At 43.6% G+C, this 19,417-nt stretch overlaps 1 protein-coding gene across 1 annotated transcript; it reads left to right on the top strand.

Moving 5' to 3' along the window:
• The first annotated feature begins 194 nt into the window (after positions 1–194).
• Positions 195–18,388, top strand: dhtkd1 (dehydrogenase E1 and transketolase domain containing 1). Its single transcript, XM_075470191.1, has 17 exons — positions 195–470; positions 771–923; positions 3,518–3,729; positions 3,834–4,028; positions 4,232–4,501; positions 5,656–5,827; positions 5,942–6,140; positions 6,236–6,548; positions 6,645–6,729; positions 6,816–6,955; positions 7,052–7,202; positions 9,234–9,340; positions 14,449–14,613; positions 14,713–14,795; positions 14,976–15,142; positions 17,328–17,413; positions 17,505–18,388. Exons 1-17 carry the CDS (start codon positions 299–301, stop codon positions 17,604–17,606), a joined length of 2,772 nt encoding a protein of 923 aa, XP_075326306.1. The 5' UTR covers positions 195–298; the 3' UTR covers positions 17,607–18,388.
• Positions 18,389–19,417: the final 1,029 nt, after the last annotated feature.

Raw genomic sequence — 19,417 nt, 5'->3', positions numbered from 1 at the left:
CGAGTCTTTTAGCTAGCTTAAATATAAACTCAGCGCTGCACCAACATGCTAATTTGGGTAATGGACATATAAAATATGCGCTTAAATAATAGACAAAAACTTTAAAAAAAAATAAAAAGATTAGTTTTCTTGTCAGGCGTTGTGAAACGTACACAGGAACTTCAGCCAATCGGCTGCCGATGCGGCTTCTCCTCCCATCTCATGTCGTCGCGGTCGCGGCAGTATGGCCGCCGTCCTGTGGCCGTTAGACTGCTGAGTGCCACAGTTACATGTGAAATTCAAGACGAACAACTAAAACATGTCGGCTTTACTTCTCATGAAAACGTCGCTGAGCAGGCTGCCTCCGAGTGTTGCCCGGCACGTTTTGGGCCGCCGCTATCACACGGAGAGAGGGGTGTACGGATACCGACCGAAGAAGACCGGCGGGGACCAGAAGTTGCAGGACGACCGTATCGCTGCACTGAATCAAGGTCAGTATGGAGTTAAATTACAGCACAACGGGACAACTTCACTTTTCCTGGTAAGGAGGCGGCGAGTCTGGGTCGGGCTGAAATAACACCGAAGTGACACCGAAAAGTGTTGTCATTTTCTTGATTTTTTTTTTTTTTGGCGTCAGTTTCATATTTCATGGGTTTAAACTATCTTCAGTTTAATTGGCTCATAATTATTTAATGGAGTTGTTGCAGCTTCCACCCGGAAACCAGGTGTATTTTGCACTGGCAGTGAATTCTCATCCTGACGGCGGACTGTTTTGTTGTTTTGTGCCTCAGATCATGGTCTTGCCCGGCTGGTGGAGGCATACAGAGCACATGGACACAAGGCTGCTAAAATTAACCCTTTATTGCCTGAGACGCCTGTTGTTGACACCGTCCCTGAGATAAACATGCTGACCGACACCATGAAAGGAACACTCAACACCTCAGGTGAGTTACTGTGTCACTACCAGTTCACCTCACTGTCTCCCTTTAGTTTTTTTCACCTGTTCGATTCACCCGGAGGAAAATAAAGCAAAAACAAACAAAAAAAGTGAAATCTTGGATTTACATTTATCTTTTAATGCCTCAGACTTAAATCTGGGACTCACCAGTAGCTTATATTTTTGCTCAACATCTGTATTGATCAACCAAGAAAAGCTGGAAATAAATTGAAACCAATCGTTTGTCACTGGTTGTTTTTACAGTTATCAAATGAATCACAATAGGTATTTTTCCTTCTTCTTTCTTCCCATGATGTCCCATTATGCGCCCAAATTTTGATGCTGTCATTAAAGCAATACTATGTAACATTTCTACCTTAAAATAACAGCTTGAAAAAAATTGTGCGGCTAGAATGAGTTTTAATATTACGATTGGCCTGTGTCCTATGCCCTTCGGGGGTCTGAGTTGGAAAAACTGCGCTATGTAACTTTGCTGGAGCGGCCCGGGAGCTGAGCAGAAGTACTTCGACTTGCTTTCTGGCACACCTACCGCAAAAACAAATAGACCCCTCTCACGCTTCCAGGCACATTTGATTACTCTTACCTTCTCGGTCGACATAGCTTGCACCTTCTGACTCCTCGCCGGTTCGTCAACAAACGTGAAACGTGAAAGCGAAAGGGTGTTGTATTTACGACAGTGTAACCGTACATTACCTCCAAGCCTGTAGGGGGAGCTCTATAATGGGCTTTTTGAGAAGTTACATTGTATCGCTTTAAGTCTTAAATGAGAGCAGTCTCAGGGTGGCCGCGGGTCCTTGTTCATGGGACTTAAATGTTCTGAAAATATTGTAATAAATATAATTTAGGATGGGGCTGCACGGTGGTGTGGTGGTTAGCACTGTTGCCTCACAGCAAGAAGGTTCCAGGTTCAACACCCAGCTGGGGCCTTTCTGTGTGGAGTTTGCATGTTCTCCCCGTGTATGCGTACTCCGGCTTCCTCCCACTGTTCAAAAAATCATGCATGTTAGGTTGATTAGCATCTCTAAATTGTCCTTAGGAGTGAGTGTGAGTGTGCATGGTTGTTTGTCTCGTTTGTCTCTATGTGGCCCTGCGATGGACTGGCGGCCTGTCCAGGGTGTACCCCGCCTCTCGCCCATTGACTGCTGGGATAGGCTCCAGCCCACCCGCGACCCGATCGACGGATTCAGCAGTATAGATAATGGATGGATGGATGGATAATTTAGGACTGTGATGACATTTTTGTGATCTTTTCGCATGACACACATTTAGTTGATGTTCTTAAACTCAACCGTCATTTGTAATTTTACCATACTGTCAGTGTGTTTACTTGGAAATACTTGGTATTTCCATCGTTCCATCGTACGTTTGGTCTTAAATTTAATTTAGAAGTGGTATTAAAAGGTCTTAAAAAGTCTTAAATTTAACTTGTTTATACCTGTATACACCCTGAGTCTGGTCTTACATAAAATGTAATAACCACAGATAATGCAAAGTAGAACAGAAATAAAACTTGAATAGGTCTCATGATGTTTTTCTTTTACCCATCAAGCCTTTTTTTTTTTTTTTACTTTTTTTTTAATTCATTGATGTCAGAAGTTGTAAGGTGTTCTATTACGCTCTTATTTCGGTGTGTGTATAAAGCTGTATCTCACAGAAACTGTGAGACACACATTTCAGCGATGCGCACATTCGTGGCTTTATCTGCCAAGGAATAAACAAAGCGATCCAGATCAGCTCCAAATTGTAATGGATTCCCCTTTTACTCTGTTACTCGTACACTATGTCTCCACCGAGTCTCGTGAGATTTAGATGCCAGGGTGTGTTTTTTTTTTTTTTTTTTTTTTTTTTTTTTTGTGTAATCGTGAAGCTCGTCTTGACGCAGACAAGCAGACAATGGTAATTACACACCTGCATGGCAAAGGAAGAATCTGTCCAAACCTGCTTTGGGTTTTATTTCGGTGAATGCAAAATGACTCGGTAAATAATTCATCACTGTGTTCGCACACATGGGACATTATGTGTATTTATTTTTTTTCCGTATATATTTCTCAGAGGAAAAGGAAGACTCTCCCATTAAAAAGATTCGATCAATTGAAAATGATCCTTTTTGGAGAAAATACAGATGAGGATTTTTTTTTCGATTCCAAAGTTTTACTGTGGCAAGATCCTGAGCTTGATGACTGTAAAAGATTCAGCTGCAGCTCTTTAATTTGCTCATTGTCCTTCGTTGTTATTGAATTCAGATGGATTGTGAACCAGACCCTGAGAACCCCCCCCCCCCCCAAAAAAAAAAAAAAAAAAAAAGCAAAAACGTTTGCTCTAAGGCTGAACTGGAAATAGTCAAATCTAAGAAGTATTTTGAGTGGAGCCTCTGGATTTGGCCCTCTTTTCTTTGTTAGAAAAATATTCATGACAGGCAGTGGCACGTTGGGACCAGGACTGACACCTACATTGAAACGCGTCTCTCTCGTTTTCCTACATGTTGCTTTCTCCAAGCTATGAAAGGCTCCACCTACTGTTGGTCTCCCACAATTTTTTATTCGTGTTGGTGCACTTTACTCAGTGGGTTTGCTCCTTAAGGTCTGCGGCACTTCGGAAAGGCACAGGCCTCGGTGGAAGAGGTTCGGGCCTATCTGGAAGAAGCTTACTGTGGCCACCTGTCAGTGGAGACCAGCCAGCTGAGCAGTCTGCAGGAGAGGGAGTGGTTCGCCGACTGCTTTGAGGAGCTCAAGAAGAAGAGCTTTTCTCCGGAGGAGAGGAGGCAGCTGGCCAAGATCATGTTGGAGTCTCAGGTAGGTCCAAGGAGGAAGAGGTTAACGTCCACATTTATATATAAAATAAGTGGGGCGCCAGGTTTTATACAGTTAAGTTGTAAGTCTTTTCTCACATCCTGCAGGAATTTGACCACTTTCTGGCCACCAAGTTTGCCACCGTGAAGCGTTATGGAGGAGAAGGAGCAGAGAGCATGATGGGATTTTTCTATGAGCTTTTCCACCAGTCAGCACACACCGGAGTTACAGATATAATTATCGGCATGCCTCACAGGGGCCGACTCAACCTCCTAACCGGCCTGCTGAAGTTCCCTCCAGAGGTCAGACAGCTGTGCACGGCCACATTTAAAGAGATGTGTGACACTGTGAAATTATCCATGACCTACTAAGTTGAGATTGTTTATGCTGCGCCACTGCAATCATCATCCCAAGTAAACAGAAAGTGGTGGCCCGCTGCCAAAAGCGGGTCAAGCCTCAGATCACCTCAAACAAACTTTCTCCCCCGCATCTTTTTTCTCTCCAGCTTATGTTCCGCAAGATGCGCGGCCTCAGCGAGTTCCCTGAGACCTCGCCTGCCACCGGGGACGTCCTCTCCCACCTCACATCTTCTGTGGAGTTAGATTTCGGAGCAGGACATCCTCTTCACGTCACCATGCTGCCCAACCCATCACACCTCGAGGCCATCAACCCCGTGGCTCAGGGAAAAGCCCGAGCCAGGCAGCAGCTCAGGAAAGAAGGAGACTATTCACCGGAGGACAACGCCCAGCCGGGGGACCAAGTCATCTGTCTGCAGGTACTGGGTCACGACTTGCAAACATGTTCAAGCAAGCGTTTGTTTTTTTAAGAAATGTTAGCAGGATAAGTAATTAGTTAGTTCTTGTTGATAAGTACCCAGTGCATGTTTAGGAGTTAAAGGGATGAAGGTCTGGCACCGGAAGCGGTTTGGCGCTGTAAATTCTCTAAACACGACAAATTAAAGTCCCCCTCCCTCTTAGACTTGTCGGGATTCTTTCAAAATCATTAAAACCACTGTTGGATGCAGTGCAAAACACTGATAATCCCGTGGAATGTACTGCTGAGAGGCATGGGTCCTGGCATTCACGCGGGTGTGACTGATGCATTGCATCTACCTCAGTAATAGCAACACCACAGAAACTGATCTGGAGCGACTCGAGGAACATGTCAAAGACCCCAAGTGGTGGAACCAGCCTCCAAATTTCCCAGATCCGATCAAGCTTCCGACGGATGCGCTGGAGCCAGCCTGATCCACAGAAAGGTCAATCTGTGACCCAAATGATCTGCTACCAGCATCCCGTTGCCACACAACACAGGACTCCCACAGAGGTCCTTCAACTCTTGTCTTCGGTTTTGATCTCACAAGGTTGACCTTCAGAATATTAAGCATGTGGTTTCTCGCTGTAACTGAGCTGTGTATCTGCTCAGGGATGACATTTTCTCTCAGCTCACCTGATATCTCAGTTTAAGATGGGACATCAAAGCTGCTTTTGACACATTGGGTCATATTTGCAAAAAATACTGAGGCTTCATGGGGAAAACCTTTGAAACAGCGTTCTGTTCTGATACCCTTTGTCAAACAGGTGCTAAAGTTCCTTTAGAGCTGGTTCAACTTCAGAACCTTCTGGGAACCAATGAAAACACCACATCATTATGTAGTTAAATGGCACTCTCAAAACATGTTTTTAACTTTCCAATAGTGTGTTCTGAATTTCTATGGAGCAAGCAATGCGGGGGGACGGTCTGTCTACCCAGATTACAATGTTTGTTACATTCTCCCTGCAAATAGTGCTGTAACAATGTTGTACTAGAAGTTGTCAGTCGTGCTGGTCTGCATAGCCCCCCGCTGTCAGAGCATGCAGTTCTTTGCTCTGACAGCAGCCATTTGCCGAAGTGGTCCGTTTGATTTGGAGTTTATTTTCCTCTCCACAGGTCCACGGTGATGGCTCTTTCACTGGTCAGGGCATTGTTCCGGAAACCTTGACCATCTCAAACCTTCCTCACTACAGAGTCGGTGGGAGTATCCACCTCATCGTGAACAACCAAGTGGGCTACACCACTCCGTCAGAGAGGGCGAGATCCTCTTTGTACTGCAGTGATGTCGGTCAGTGAAACTCTTAGACGGCATCTGTATCCTCTCAATTGAATCTGAATTTCTTCTTGTAGAAAAATGAGACATAAATTGCGCAATAATCAAGAATGCTGCGCTCTCACAAAGGTAAGATGGTGAACTGTGCTGTGATCCACGTAAACGGCGACGATGCAGAAGACGTGCTGCGAGCCACGCGGCTGGCTGTGGACTACCAGCGGCAGTTCAGAAAAGACGTCGTCCTGGACCTGATCTGCTATCGTCAGTGGGGCCACAACGAGCTGGATGAGCCTTTTTTCACCAACCCAGCCATGTACAAGATCATCAGGTCAGTTCAGTTGAACTTTGAACTGTGAAAGACCAAATTACATCAAACTCTGGCGTGTGCAATAAAGACTTATTTTCATTACGGCGTCCTTTCAGATCCCGTAAGAGTGTTCCTGACTCCTACACTGACCAGCTGATTTCAGAGGGTCTGATGACTGAGGCTGAACGCGATGAGATCAAATCCAGATACTACGGCATGCTCAACGACAAGCTGTCCAACATGATGCTGTACAGTCCCCCGGCCACCAACCTGCAGGGGCGCTGGGGGGATCTCGTGGAACCCCAGGCCAGAGTCACCACCTGGGACACGGGTGTTCCCATACCTCTGCTGCAGTTTGTAGGAGCAAAATCTGTGGACATCCCTGAGCAGATCCAGCTGCACAGCCACCTGGGAAAGACTCACGTACAGGTACGGCCGCCATCTTTGTGTTTCTGTCATATGGTTTTGTGTTGTCGCTGCAGCAGCTGAATCCTTTTTTTTTTTTCTTCCATTCTCTAAACTCAGGCTCGGTTGCAAAAGTTGGAAGAAGCAACCAGGCTTGACTGGTCAACAGCAGAAGCCCTGGCTTTTGGCTCTCTTCTCTGCCAAGGTCTGCGTGCCAATAAAAAGAAAACGCCCATCACACCATTGCTGCCTAGAAACTGATTTGTAAATGTAAAGTTATTACTACTACAGGCTTTGATATTCGCATCAGCGGACAGGACGTTGGGAGAGGTACATTCAGTCAGCGGCATGCCATGGTTGTGTGTCAAGACACCAACGACATGTTCATCCCTCTGAACCACATCAGCCCCCAGCAGACAGGATTCCTGGAGGTAAGCAGAGGAAACCACTAGTGTAGCTATAATATGGCCATGTTTGCATTATTGTTTCCTCTGATGTGCTGAATTGTGATGTTTTGTTGTGCTCAGGTGTGCAACAGTCCGCTGTCTGAGGAGGCGGTGCTCGGATTTGAATACGGCATGAGTATCGCACAGCCGAAGCTTCTGCCCATCTGGGAGGCTCAGTTTGGAGATTTCTTCAACGGAGCACAGATCATCTTTGATACCTTCCTCTCTGGAGGTGAATTCAAGTCGATTCAATTCAGTTTGATTTATATAGCACCAAATAACAACAAATGTCATCTCTGGGGGCATTTCAAAGATGCAATCAAGCCAATTAGACTCCAATTCATTGTAATACAATCATAATCTAATCACATCCAGTTCATTAAATTCCAAATTAGCCCGATTCATACATTGAGAGCCAATTAAAAAAAAAAAGTTGCAGAACTAAGGAAACCAACACATTGCTCCAAAACTTCACTTGGATTCAATCCCCCGTGCCGAGTGTGCACAAAGCGACTGTGGAAAGAAAAACCTTTTAACAGGAAGAAACCTCTGGCAGAAGCAGACTCAGGAGGGGCGGCCATCTGCCTCGGCTGGTTGGGGTTCGGTAGGACAGGAAAGAGGGGTAACAGACAGCATAACACCAGGCCAAGGATACCTGCTGAGACAGAGAAACACAAGTTAATGCCAACAATAATGTCACATGTACATTGTGAAAAAAGAGAGCAGAGTGAGGAGAGGTACATCATGAGATGTCCCCCAGCAGTCTAGGCCTATAGCAGCATAACTGTGATCTTTCTGGGTCACCTTAGCCAGCCCTAACTAGAAGGTTAATAAAAACGTTTTAGGACTAAACTTAAAGGTAGAGAGGCTGTCTGCTTCCCTGACGTGTACTGGCAGCTGGTTTCACAGAGAGGGGCCCGATAACTGAACGCTCTGCCTCCCATTCTACTTTTAGAAACTCTGGGAACCACAAGCAAATCTGCAGTCTGAGAGCAAAGTGCTCTGTTGGGAAAATAACCAAGTATGAGATCATAAAGTAATGATGAAGCTTGGTCATTAAGAGCTTTATATGTGAGGAGGGAAAGAATTTTAAATTCTATTCTGAATTTAACAGGGAGCCAATGAAGAGAAGCTGAAAGTGGAGAAATATGATCTCTGCTGTTAGAGCTCAGCAGAGCTGTGGCTGCAGATTTTGGATCAGCTGGGGGCTTTTCAGAGAATTTTTTTGGGACGGCTCAATAATAGACACACTATAGTCCAATCTGGACGTAAAAATGCATGGGCCACTTTTTCTGCATCACTCTGAGACAGGATGTTCCTGATTTTGGCAACATTACGAAGGTGAAATAATAGAAATATAAACCTGTTTTATATGTTCGTCAAATGAAATTCTACTAAACAGCTCCAAGGTTCCTCACTGTAGTACTAGAAGCCAAGGAAATGCCATCTGGAGTAGGTATTCAGCGAGACAGTTTTATCCTGAAGCGCTCGGGTCCAAAGGACTGAATTAAGGAGCAAAAAATTAATCCAGGTCTTTAAGACATGCTTGTAGTTTAACAAACTGACTGGTTTCATCTGGTTTCATAGATGAGTACAGCTGAGTATCAGCATAGCAATGGAAATTTATGCCATGCTGTCTATTAATGTTACCTAATGGAAGCATGTGCAAAGTGAAAAGCACAGAACCCTGTGGAACTCCACGACTTACTCTGGTGTGCGAAGAAGATTCTTTGTTTACATGAACAAACTGGAATCTATCAGATTAATATGACTCAAAGCAGCCTAATGCAGTTCCTTTAATCCCAATAACATGTTCAAGTCTCTGTAACAGAATGCTGTGATCGATCGTATCAAATGCAGCACTGAGATAAAACAGGACAAGCACAGACACAAGTCTGCTATCAGAGGCAAAGAGGAGATCATTGGTAACTTTCACCAGTGCTGTTTCTGTGCTCTGATGCACTCTGAATCCGGACTGAAACAATTTTCTCAAGAACTTTAGACATAACAGGGAAATTGGATACAGACCAACACCCTGGATCAAGAGTAGGTTTTCTTAATTAAAGTTTTAATTACAGCAACCGTAAAAGTCTGAGGTACATATCCTGCCAGCAAAGACCGATTAAGAAAAATCTAGTTGGTACTGGGTCTAAAATTTCTAAAATTTTAACTTCTGACCCCTCTGATTACTCCAACTGCCAAAAGCATGCATGAAAACTTGGAAAATCTTTCAATGTCAGACGTGATGTCGTTGTGCTTGCAGGTGAAGCCAAGTGGCTGCTGCAGTGTGGGATGGTGATCCTGCTGCCTCACGGTTACGATGGAGCTGGACCCGAACACTCGTCCTGCCGCATGGAGCGCTTCCTCCAGGTGTGCGAGACATGTCACGCTACTGGTTTTTAATCTGTATTCCCAGTCACCATTACTCATGTAAGAAGGACACCCTAAGTCAACGGAGAAACTCCAGTGTGTCCAGCTTTGTGCTTAATATTGCAAAAGTGCCTAAAAGCTTAAAACTAATCGAGCTGAAAAGGTGATTTCAGTCTAATTTCAATAGATAAAGTGCTATGTTGTCGAAACGTCATTTAATGCTTGTTTCATATGGATAGATGCAATATTCATAGGTAAGTGCACAACATGCAGTGCAGTTAATCTGGAGTTTTTGTAGTTGTCACTATTTTCCAGTCCTGATAAGTTTAATTGAGATAACTCCTGACAGAGTTAAGGTGTGTAACTGACACAGAACTCCCTCTCCCTCCTTCATACACAGAGAATGAATTCTCCTCTCACTCATCACTCCGCTGTAATGCTGAGCTCACATTCTGCAGCAGTCGCTTGCTGATGCACTGAAACGCTGTGGAGGTTTAATATTTTACCTCAGCCAGTGCAAGAGGTTATCTTTTCACTCATTGAATATGTTACCACACGCAGACGCATACAAAAACCCGAGGGTCCAAAGATCGCAGGTTTTCACTTCTCAGAATTTGTCCAAATTAGATTCGTACGTGCACAAAACACAGGCATAATACTAATAGAAGAACTATATGTCTGTGTACTCGGCAAGAACGAGTACGTGTAGTACACAGACTTTCAGAACGTGTAACAGACTTAAAGTTAAGTGAAACGTGAAACACTACGATGCTGTTGTACAACATAAACAGAGTTTTTATTTTTTTAAAGTCCTCCATGTCAGAGGCAAAACGAAGCCAAGGCTGCCTTGCCAGTATAGGCAAGGCAAGGCAATGCAATTTTAATCGTAGAGCACAATTCGTACACAAGGCAATTCAAAGTGCTTTACAGCTACATAAAATCACAAGAAAGCAATAAAATCATTCCAAAAAAACCATAAAATATAATCATTAATTAATTTAAAAGTGAAGAGTGCAGATAAAATACTTTCAGGTGTCATATGTACAGCTAAACAGAACTGTTTTCAGCCTGGATTTAAACATTGTCAGAGTTGAGGCCTGTCTCACATCTTCTGGAAGACTGTTCCAGATTTTAGGAGCATAAAACTGAAACGCAGCCTCACCTGGTTTAGTCCTGACTCTGGGCACCAGCAGGAGACCCCTCCCTGAGGTTCTCAGAGCCCGAGTTGGTTCATGTGGCTCTAACATGTCAGAGATGTACTTTGGCGCTTGACCATGAAGAGACTTGTACACAAGCAGAGCTGTTTTAAAGTCTATTCTCTGAGCGACAGGAAGCCAGTGCAGAGACCTGAGTACTGGACTAATATGGTCGTATTTCCTGGTTCTAGTCAGGACTCGAGCAGCAGCGTTCTGGATGTACTGCAGCTGTCTTACAGCCCGTTTAGAGAGCCCAGTGAGCAGGCCGTTACAGCAGTCTAACCTGCTGGAGACAAACGCATGGATCAGTCTCTAAGTCTGGTTTAGACTCTATTCCTTTGATTCTGGCAATGTTTTTTAGATGGTAAAAAGCTGCTGATGTTACTGATTTAATGTGGCTGTTAAAGTTCAGGTCTGAGTCCAATATTACCCCGAGATTTCTAACTTGATAATTAGGTTTTACAGAGAGAGTCTCAAGGTGACTGATAACACTTTCTCTTTGTTTCTGTGGGCCACAGACAATGATTTCAGTTTTGTCTGAGTTTAGCTGGAGAAAATTGTTTTGCATCCACACACTGATCTGTTCGATGCAGCGACACAGTGTATCTACAGGCCCGTGTTCTCCTGCTGTCAGTGACACATAGATCTGAGTGTCATCTGCATAGTTGTGGTAGGACACATTATAGCTGCGTATTAGCTGGCCTAGTGGAAGCATGTACAGATTGAACAATACGGGTCCCAGGATTGACCCCTGGGGAACCCCACAGGTCATAGCCATTTGGTCTGAGACACAGTTACCGATTTCAACAAAATATTTCCTGTCCTCCAGATAGGACTTGAACCAGTTTAAAGCACGACCAGAGATTCCCACCCAGTCTTCTAACCTCTGTAATAAGATCGCATGGTCAACTGTGTCAAAGGCAGCACTCAGGTCCAGCAGAACTAAGACTGTGACTTTACTTGCATCTGTGTTCAGGCGGATGTCGTTTGTCACCTTGATCAGAGCTGTCTCAGTGCTGTGGTGGGGCCTAAAGCCTGATTGGAAAGTATCAAAAGCATTGTTAGATGGGAGAAAATCACTAAGCTGTTGGTATACAACTTTTTCTAGGACTTTTCCTAAGAATGGCAGGTTTGATATGGGCCGGTAGTTGTTCAGTACTGTGGCATCAAGACTGCTCTTCTTTAGAAGAGGCTTAATGACAGCGGTTTTTAAGGCCTTTGGAAATGTTCCAGTCTGGAGTGAGATGTTGACTAGATGAGCGAGTTGTGGTAACAAACTGCTCAGCACAGACTTTAGGAATCTAGTGGGCAATTCATCAAGGCAGCACGTTGATGAACTCAGACTGCAGATGATCTCTTCGACTGTTTGGTCAGTAACAGGTGTGAAATGTGTCAGCTCTAGGTGTCTAGCTGGCTGCAGAGTAGTTATTTGTGTTGTGGAAATTATTGCGTTTTTAATGCCTTGAACTTTGTCATTAAAGATTATTGCACACTCATTACACTTGGATGTAGAAATGAGTTCTAAAGGCAGTGAAACTGGAGGGTTTGTTAATCTGTTTACTGTAGCAAACAGGACACGAGAGTTGTTACTGCAGTTTTTGATGATTTCAGAAAAATAACTCCCTCGTTCTACGCAAAGTCTGGTTGAACACACATAGCTTTTCTTTGTAAGTCTCATAATGAATCTGGAGCTTTGACTTGCGCCATTTCCGTTCGGCTCTCCGGCACTCCCTTTTCTGTGCCCTGACCGACTCTTCTTTCCTCCATGGCGCCCTTTGCCTACTTTTAACCATTCTAACCTTGACAGGAGCAATGGTATCCAAAACATTTAAGAGACTTGATGTGTAAGAGTTCAACAGATCATCAACATTAGAACACGGGTGTTCTCAAACCTAATCATTTCCATAAACTGTGTCCATGTTCTGTCATTTATGAGTCTTCCCCGAACAACTGCAGACCCAGCTGCTGGTTTGGGTGTAACAGACAGGTGGAAGAAAACACAGAAATGATCAGATAAAGCAACATCAATGACATTCACGTTTGAAATAACAATACCCCTTGAAATGAGCACATCTAGAGTGTGCCCTCTGTTGTGGGTGGGCTCAGTCACATGCTGAGTTAGACCAAACATTTCAAGGACAGCAGTGAGCTCTTTAGCTTGCTTGTTATGGGCTACATCCACATGCACGTTCAAGTCCCCTGTTATGACCAAACAGTCAAAAGCAGTGCACACAATTTAAAGTAGTTCAGTAAAATCATCAATAAAACAATTCTGTGGTGGTTTATAAATGGTGATATAAAGTATGGAAGATTGTTTTATCTCAATTTTGAATGACACATATTCAAATGATGAAAAAACCCAAAATGACAACTTGTGGGTGGGTATATTGTCCCTGAACATGGCACAAACACCCCCACTCCTCTGGTTTTTCTCGTGTTTCAGACACAAAATTGAACTGAGGTGGACTAGACTCAATCAGGACTACATTTGCTGTGTTTTTGTCAAGCCATGTCTCAGTTAAAATCAAGATTGTGAGAGGAAATAAAACTGTTTATTAGGGATGATTTGTTACTTAAAGATCTGACATTGAGTACTGCGTGTTTGAGATTAGTTATAGCTGAACTGGATGCTGTGTTCTTGCAAGGCATATGGATAAGATTTCTCTGGTTGGACAGTCTGATTGTCCCTCTCTTCACTCCATCCTTGGACCTCTGGTTGAGATGGTGTTTACCAACAGAGAGGCCCTTAGCGTCCTAGACAACAGCATTGACGCTGTTGGAAATAACAGCTGTGAGCACCGGTGGTGGGGGCCGAGCTGGGGGGGCTTTGGTTGGTGGAGTAGGCTGGGGAGGGAGAAGGGCTCGATGCTTCTTTGAGGATAGAATTCTTGATCTTGCCATGTTTGGCGTGAGAGGAACCATTTTAATCCCCGATTTCACCAAGCTTTCAAGGTGATCAGGAAATCTCATGGGTGACGGTGGAGAAGAGAACGATGGTGAAACCTCTCTGGAGGGTGTAGATGCAGCAGGTGGGTCCCAGGCCTGTGGTGGGGGCTGTGGTGAAGGCGATGGTGGAGCTGCTGAATCCTGTGTTCGGGATGCTGGAGGTGCCCTCAGCAGAGTGATCTCCTCATCGGTTCACTGTGCAGTCCAACCAACAAGGGACGGAGAGTGAACGCTGCTCGAGCAAACATCATTGGTCGTGCAGTTTCTGGGCTGTGGTGACAGCTAGGATTCTCATACATGAGTTTCTGACAAAATCCCATGAATCTCCATTTATTGACAGTGCCCGGTCTTAAAGAGCAGCATGCAGGCTCTGTTATTTTCACAGACTGCAAGTTGTGTCTGGACATTTTCCCTCACCTCTCGTGTTTGCTGGGATGTTTGCTCCCTTTTACTGCCAGACTTAGTAAACTCCTTGAACTCTCCGCTGTTGGTTTTTCGGCTTTTGTATCGAACAGCTTGTATTACTCCTCTTGACCCCACTTTAGTCATCACTGCTATTTCTAAAAGTGTGTGCGGTTGTCTTGGAATAGCTTTACAAGTGTGAGTACACAAGCACAGTATTGGATGGGAACCAGATGCTGGAATCTCTTTTGCTGCAGAGGAGAGCGGTGCAGCACACAGCATATCGTTACCCAGTTCGATCAATACGTAGAGAGATTATGTTTATTGATGATCTGCGTGCAGCAGCAAATGGATGGCATCACACTGAAGCTACGTCAGCTTATATAGACTGTTTTCTCTTTACTCGGCACTAATTTGCCTTTTCCGATACTTTGAAAGTTCTGCTACAGAATCTGCATTTTTAATCACCATGGGACACAATTATAAGTGGATAAACATCTGGTTTTGTGTTGTTTCACAACAACACTGTGAATGATCTCGGACTTTCCGTCTTTTGTCTGTCAGATGTGCGACAGTAAAGAGGAGGGCGTGGACGGTGACAACGTGAACATGGCAGTGGTCAACCCCACCACGTCCGCTCAGTACTTCCACCTGCTGAGGAGACAGATGATACGAAACTTCCGCAAACCTCTCATTGTGGTCGGACCTAAGACGCTGCTGAGATTTTCCGTGAGTACTGCAGACACCGCAGAGAGCATTTGCCCGTTTCATCTCCTTTTTCCAAGCGTACCCATCACAGCGGTGGCACCGTGTTGGTTGTCTTCCCAGGGGGCCGCGTCAAGTCTGACTGAACTGGCACCAGGAACATCCTTCAGGCCGGTGTTGGGAGACACTTCCGTCTCAGCAGAAAGGTACAGAATATATGACAAATAGACAGTTGGGAAGATTTTTGAATTGTTGGATTTATCCTGTAGTGCTGTGGTGGGATCTTAGGTGACAACCTGGAAGACACTGCTCATAAATCCTGTCTATATGTATGTACAAATAACCTAAACATCAGGCCTAAGTGAGAGTTTTCTCAACTCACACAGTGTCCAGAAGGTGGTGCTGTGCTCAGGGAAGCATTACTACGCTCTGTTGAAGCAGAGGGAGACGTCTGCAGCCAGCCAGAACACAGCGCTCATCCGCGTGGAGGAACTGTGTCCGTTCCCTCTGGAGGCTCTGCAACAGGAGCTCAAAAAATACCCCAATGCCAAAGGTAGCGTGACCCCTACCTGACAGAACTCCAGCAAGATCACTCACTTTACAGGTGTCCTCGCACCAGTTTGCTTTGAATCATTCTAGTTTTTTTCTTCTTTTTTTTTTGTTCTTCTTCTGTTATTGAATGTAGGAATTTTCCTTTTCTTTCCCATCGCATGTCCTAAATTGTACATTTTTCCTCTAGTTTTCTATTTTTTCTTGTTGTCAGAAAAACCTACATGTATGTTCTTCTAAAATGCTGTTTGAGTATTATGCACCACACATTACACTGTCTATATATATTATAGGATCAAATTAATATCATCTTTTCTGAATCAATCAACTGCACTTTTCAGCCTTAGATGACTCACTGCTTAGAAACAGAGGTGTGTTATGTCTGTAGGCTCTTTGTGTTCCTCTTTAAAAACACACCTTTCCTGTGTTTTGCATGTTTGATTTCCCTTTGCTATATCAGAAAACACTGCAGTCTCTGTGACTGATGCCCAAAGAAAGTAACTACAGTATTTTGCAAAAAAATTAAAAATTCAGTTGTATCTAAACACAATTTAAAAATCTGTCTAACATACAGTGAGTTCCTTTCTGGACACCAGACATGCAGAGAAAGAAAAAACCATAAAGAAAATGTCCGATCAGTGATGTTTCACACAACAACGGTCCTTTAGCTCGTTTAGCTATGAATTACAGCATCATGATGGATATAGGATAATAGCCAAAATTGCGTACAAATATTACATGAATGAAGCATAAATGTGACCTATGTCTGAATGACTGAATGCCACCTCTTTTAACACACAAAAGCCGTTGAGTGTCTTTTTTTTTCTGAAAAGGACATTGGAGACTAAATTTAGCCTCTTCGTGTTTCGTCTTAATCTTCTTTACTGAAACCAACAACCACAGCATCACCATCACACTGATCTAAACTTGTAAGATGAAACAGGTTTTGCTAGGTCTCACTGAGCCGTTGTGGCACACCTATTTTAAAGTCTCTGCCACTGTTGTTAAAATCTTCAGATATGTGGCTTTCTTGTTGGACAGTCAGTACAGACTTTTCACTTTTTTTTTTTTTTTTGTAATTTGTATGTTTTTTACACAAAGAATTCCACAAGGCTGAAGGCTGAGACTGCTGCCATTTAAGGTAAAGTGTCAGGTACAAAGAAACAGCCACAAAAGCAGCCTGGAGGTTGAGTCATACCGAGTTAAACGCCATTCAGGAGATTGCAGGACCTTCAGTGCTCTGCTGCATCAGGTCTATGGGTTTCACTCGGCTGGTGTTCACGGCGTCCACTCACTGTGGCTGAAGGAGTGGCATTTAAGACTTGTAATATCTTCTTTTCTTTGGCACTGTACTCCAAGCATGGTGAACTGCTGCCTCTCTTTTATATCTACAAGTCTGTTTCATGTCCCCCATTATTTGTTCAGTTCTATTTAGAATGATTCCATGAAAGGCCGTGAAACTATCATCCTCTGTTTTCCCAAGTGCTACAGCCCAAATATCTAGATGCTCATCTGAGTTGTCTTCGGTTACACTGTGCGCTCACAGCTTGGACAGTTTTACAAGCAGTAATGCAGCGAACTTGTTAGAAAGATTTGTGTTGGACAAACCCTTACAAGATGCCTGAACTGATCGTCTGTCAATGCTAATGTGTCAGACGATGGAAAGAAAACGTGGCGAGTTCAAATATTTGTTGTTAATGCTGAAAATATTTATGGAGAATGATATTTATCAAGAAGTATAGGTTATTTCTTTAGAAAATTTGAGGTGATTGCTGAGTTAGTTAATTTTATTACAGTTATATGTGGCTTTTCTATCACATTTTTTTTTTTTTGTCAAGATTGACAAAAGGTTCAATCAAAAGAAGACGTATGCATGAGGTGGTGTACACAAATAGAGTGCACGGTAAGATCACAGAGGGTTTTTCTTTTTCTTTTGTTGCTGTTGTCAGGTTGATCGTGTGTGACTCTTTCATCTGAAACGAAAACGTAAAGTTCAGGTTTCACTTCAACAACTTTCCATAGAATCGTTTCTTGCAAACCCACCTGAAGCAAAGCTGTTTCCCGTTGATTGAAAATTCCTTTCTTAGAGCAGGCCTAAACAAGTTACATGTTCAGTGTTAACCTGCCTTAATTGAATTGTGTCCTTTTTGCTGTCATTTGTGTCAAACCAACCCCCCCCATGCACACAGATTTTACTTGGAGTCAGGAGGAGCCTCAGAACATGGGCCCCTGGTCTTTTGTAGCCCCCAGGTTTGAGAAGCAGCTGGCCTGCAAGGTAAGCAGAGTTTTATATGACCCTATATTCAGTGTAAAGTGTTAACGCTGCAGAAAGTTCTCTCACTGACCATTTCATCTGTCCCTGTCAGCTCCGGTTAGTGAGTCGACCTGCTCTGCCCGCCCCTGCTGTCGGTATCGGAACCCTTCATCACCAGCAACAAGAGGCCATCCTTACTGCTTCTTTCTCCTGAGACTAAACAAGACTGAGCTTTAAGCTAACCAGAAGACGGGCTTTGGTAATACATCTGCTGCACAGGTCACCGCAGGACAGGAGACACGGAACATTAGGTGGCGTGGATGTGTGGTCCTGAATCAGATTGGTCCATAGTTTGAAAAACAAATCAAGAAATGTTTTCAAGAAAAATAGTGTTGATAGTTTTACTTGTGCTATTTTAGTCGAATTTGAAATTTTAGTGTTCTTTGTCTGGTTTCTAACATTTCTCTCATCCAACGCACCTGCATTCTGTGTCTGAAGTTAAAGGCACCTGAATCGAAGCCGCCATAAAGATGATGTTTACAGGGTCACTGTAGGAGCAACTCACTTAAAGCTGACTGTCGTATGTAACGTTGAGGATTACGTGGGCTAAACCTGTCCAGGCTATAAGGAGTCAAAACCAATCTCATGCATGCAATCTGCGTTAGGTGTTAACGTTTATACTGTTGAGCACAGAAAATATCACTGTAACTGGTCCAAACTCTGAAGTTATCTCCCAAGAAATATGTAAGAGTGGCAGGTCTGCACGAACACTACATCTAAGAAGGATATGAAGCCGTTTCTAACGAACAAGAAGTTGTTACCGTTGGGATTGTTTATGCTGCCGTGAGTTGTATAAGTTTAATATGTCACTGTACAAATTTGGACTAAGAAGTACTTTAGCATTAATATTAGACTGGAAATCATACAATGGCATGAAAAAGGGCTAATGTAAATATATCAAATCGGAATATTTTCAAATAAATCTATTTTCATGTTTGTGCGCCACGTTTCTGTACACCCAAGCCTCATGTTTGTCTTGTATACGAGTTGGCACACCTTATATGTTTGACTTGAACTTGTACTCTCTTACAGGACTCGGGCGCTGCTCGTTTACTGCGTGACGGCAACAAGAACGCACAGATAAAAAGTGTAGCGGGGGACATGAGTCCCATACTACTTCAGACTGTTGTGGTGTAGAGGAAGTTGTGACTTAGGTGCTATATTGTCCAAAACCAGGAAGCTCCTCACTCAAAGCCTCCTCTGGTTCATATATCTAATATGCAATGCACCCATTATGCCATTTTTAGTTTTATTTTAAGTTTGGTCTGCACAGAAATCTAGCCTACTTCATTCTGTAAACGTAATTCCTCTGTTGCTCCAGAGTTTTCATCACCGGCTTAGTTTGTGTTGTGACTTTAGTTCATTTTGCTTTTTGTTTCTTCGACCAATGAGGAACTGGCTTGGTCTGCCTGCCCGGCTCCAACAGCACAGAACAAAGAGGCTCAGATTACGGTCCAATGGTCCTTGCCTCTGCTTTCACACTGCCAGATAAGGTAGTCCAGATCACGCAAACCAAGCACTGGCTTTACAGCGGGGATTTTGCATTTTATTGCAGCTATTGTTGCTTTTTCCTACACTATAAGCTGAGAATTAGATGTGAAGGGCTGGTTACTGCCTGATGTGACAGAGCAGGCTCAGGGAAAAACTTGTGCATTCACTATAGCAAACTAAACCTCCAACCTATCCCTTAGCCTCCATGCGTATAGAAAATCTTGATGCTTCTTCTGCTCTTTCTTAAATCCTTTCCCTAAATTTTTGCTTATTATGAACATGAGAAATTGGATATTGGCCGGTTGCGATGTGAAATTTAATATTGTTCCTGTGCACGGCTCTAGTTTACCTACCATGCAGCCACAGCCTTGAGCCTCTGCAAGCTCTTCCAAAAACATAGAATTCTGTACTACTAGGCTGTTTACACTGCATGTATAAACCAATAAACCTGTGGTAAAGTGGAGCTATTTATTT

Source organism: Odontesthes bonariensis, chromosome 7 (genome assembly GCF_027942865.1).
Source record: "Odontesthes bonariensis isolate fOdoBon6 chromosome 7, fOdoBon6.hap1, whole genome shotgun sequence".
NCBI lineage: Eukaryota > Metazoa > Chordata > Actinopteri > Atheriniformes > Atherinopsidae > Odontesthes > Odontesthes bonariensis.
Note: the sequence above shows the minus strand (reverse complement) of the source record. Positions and strands in the feature narration are given on the sequence as shown.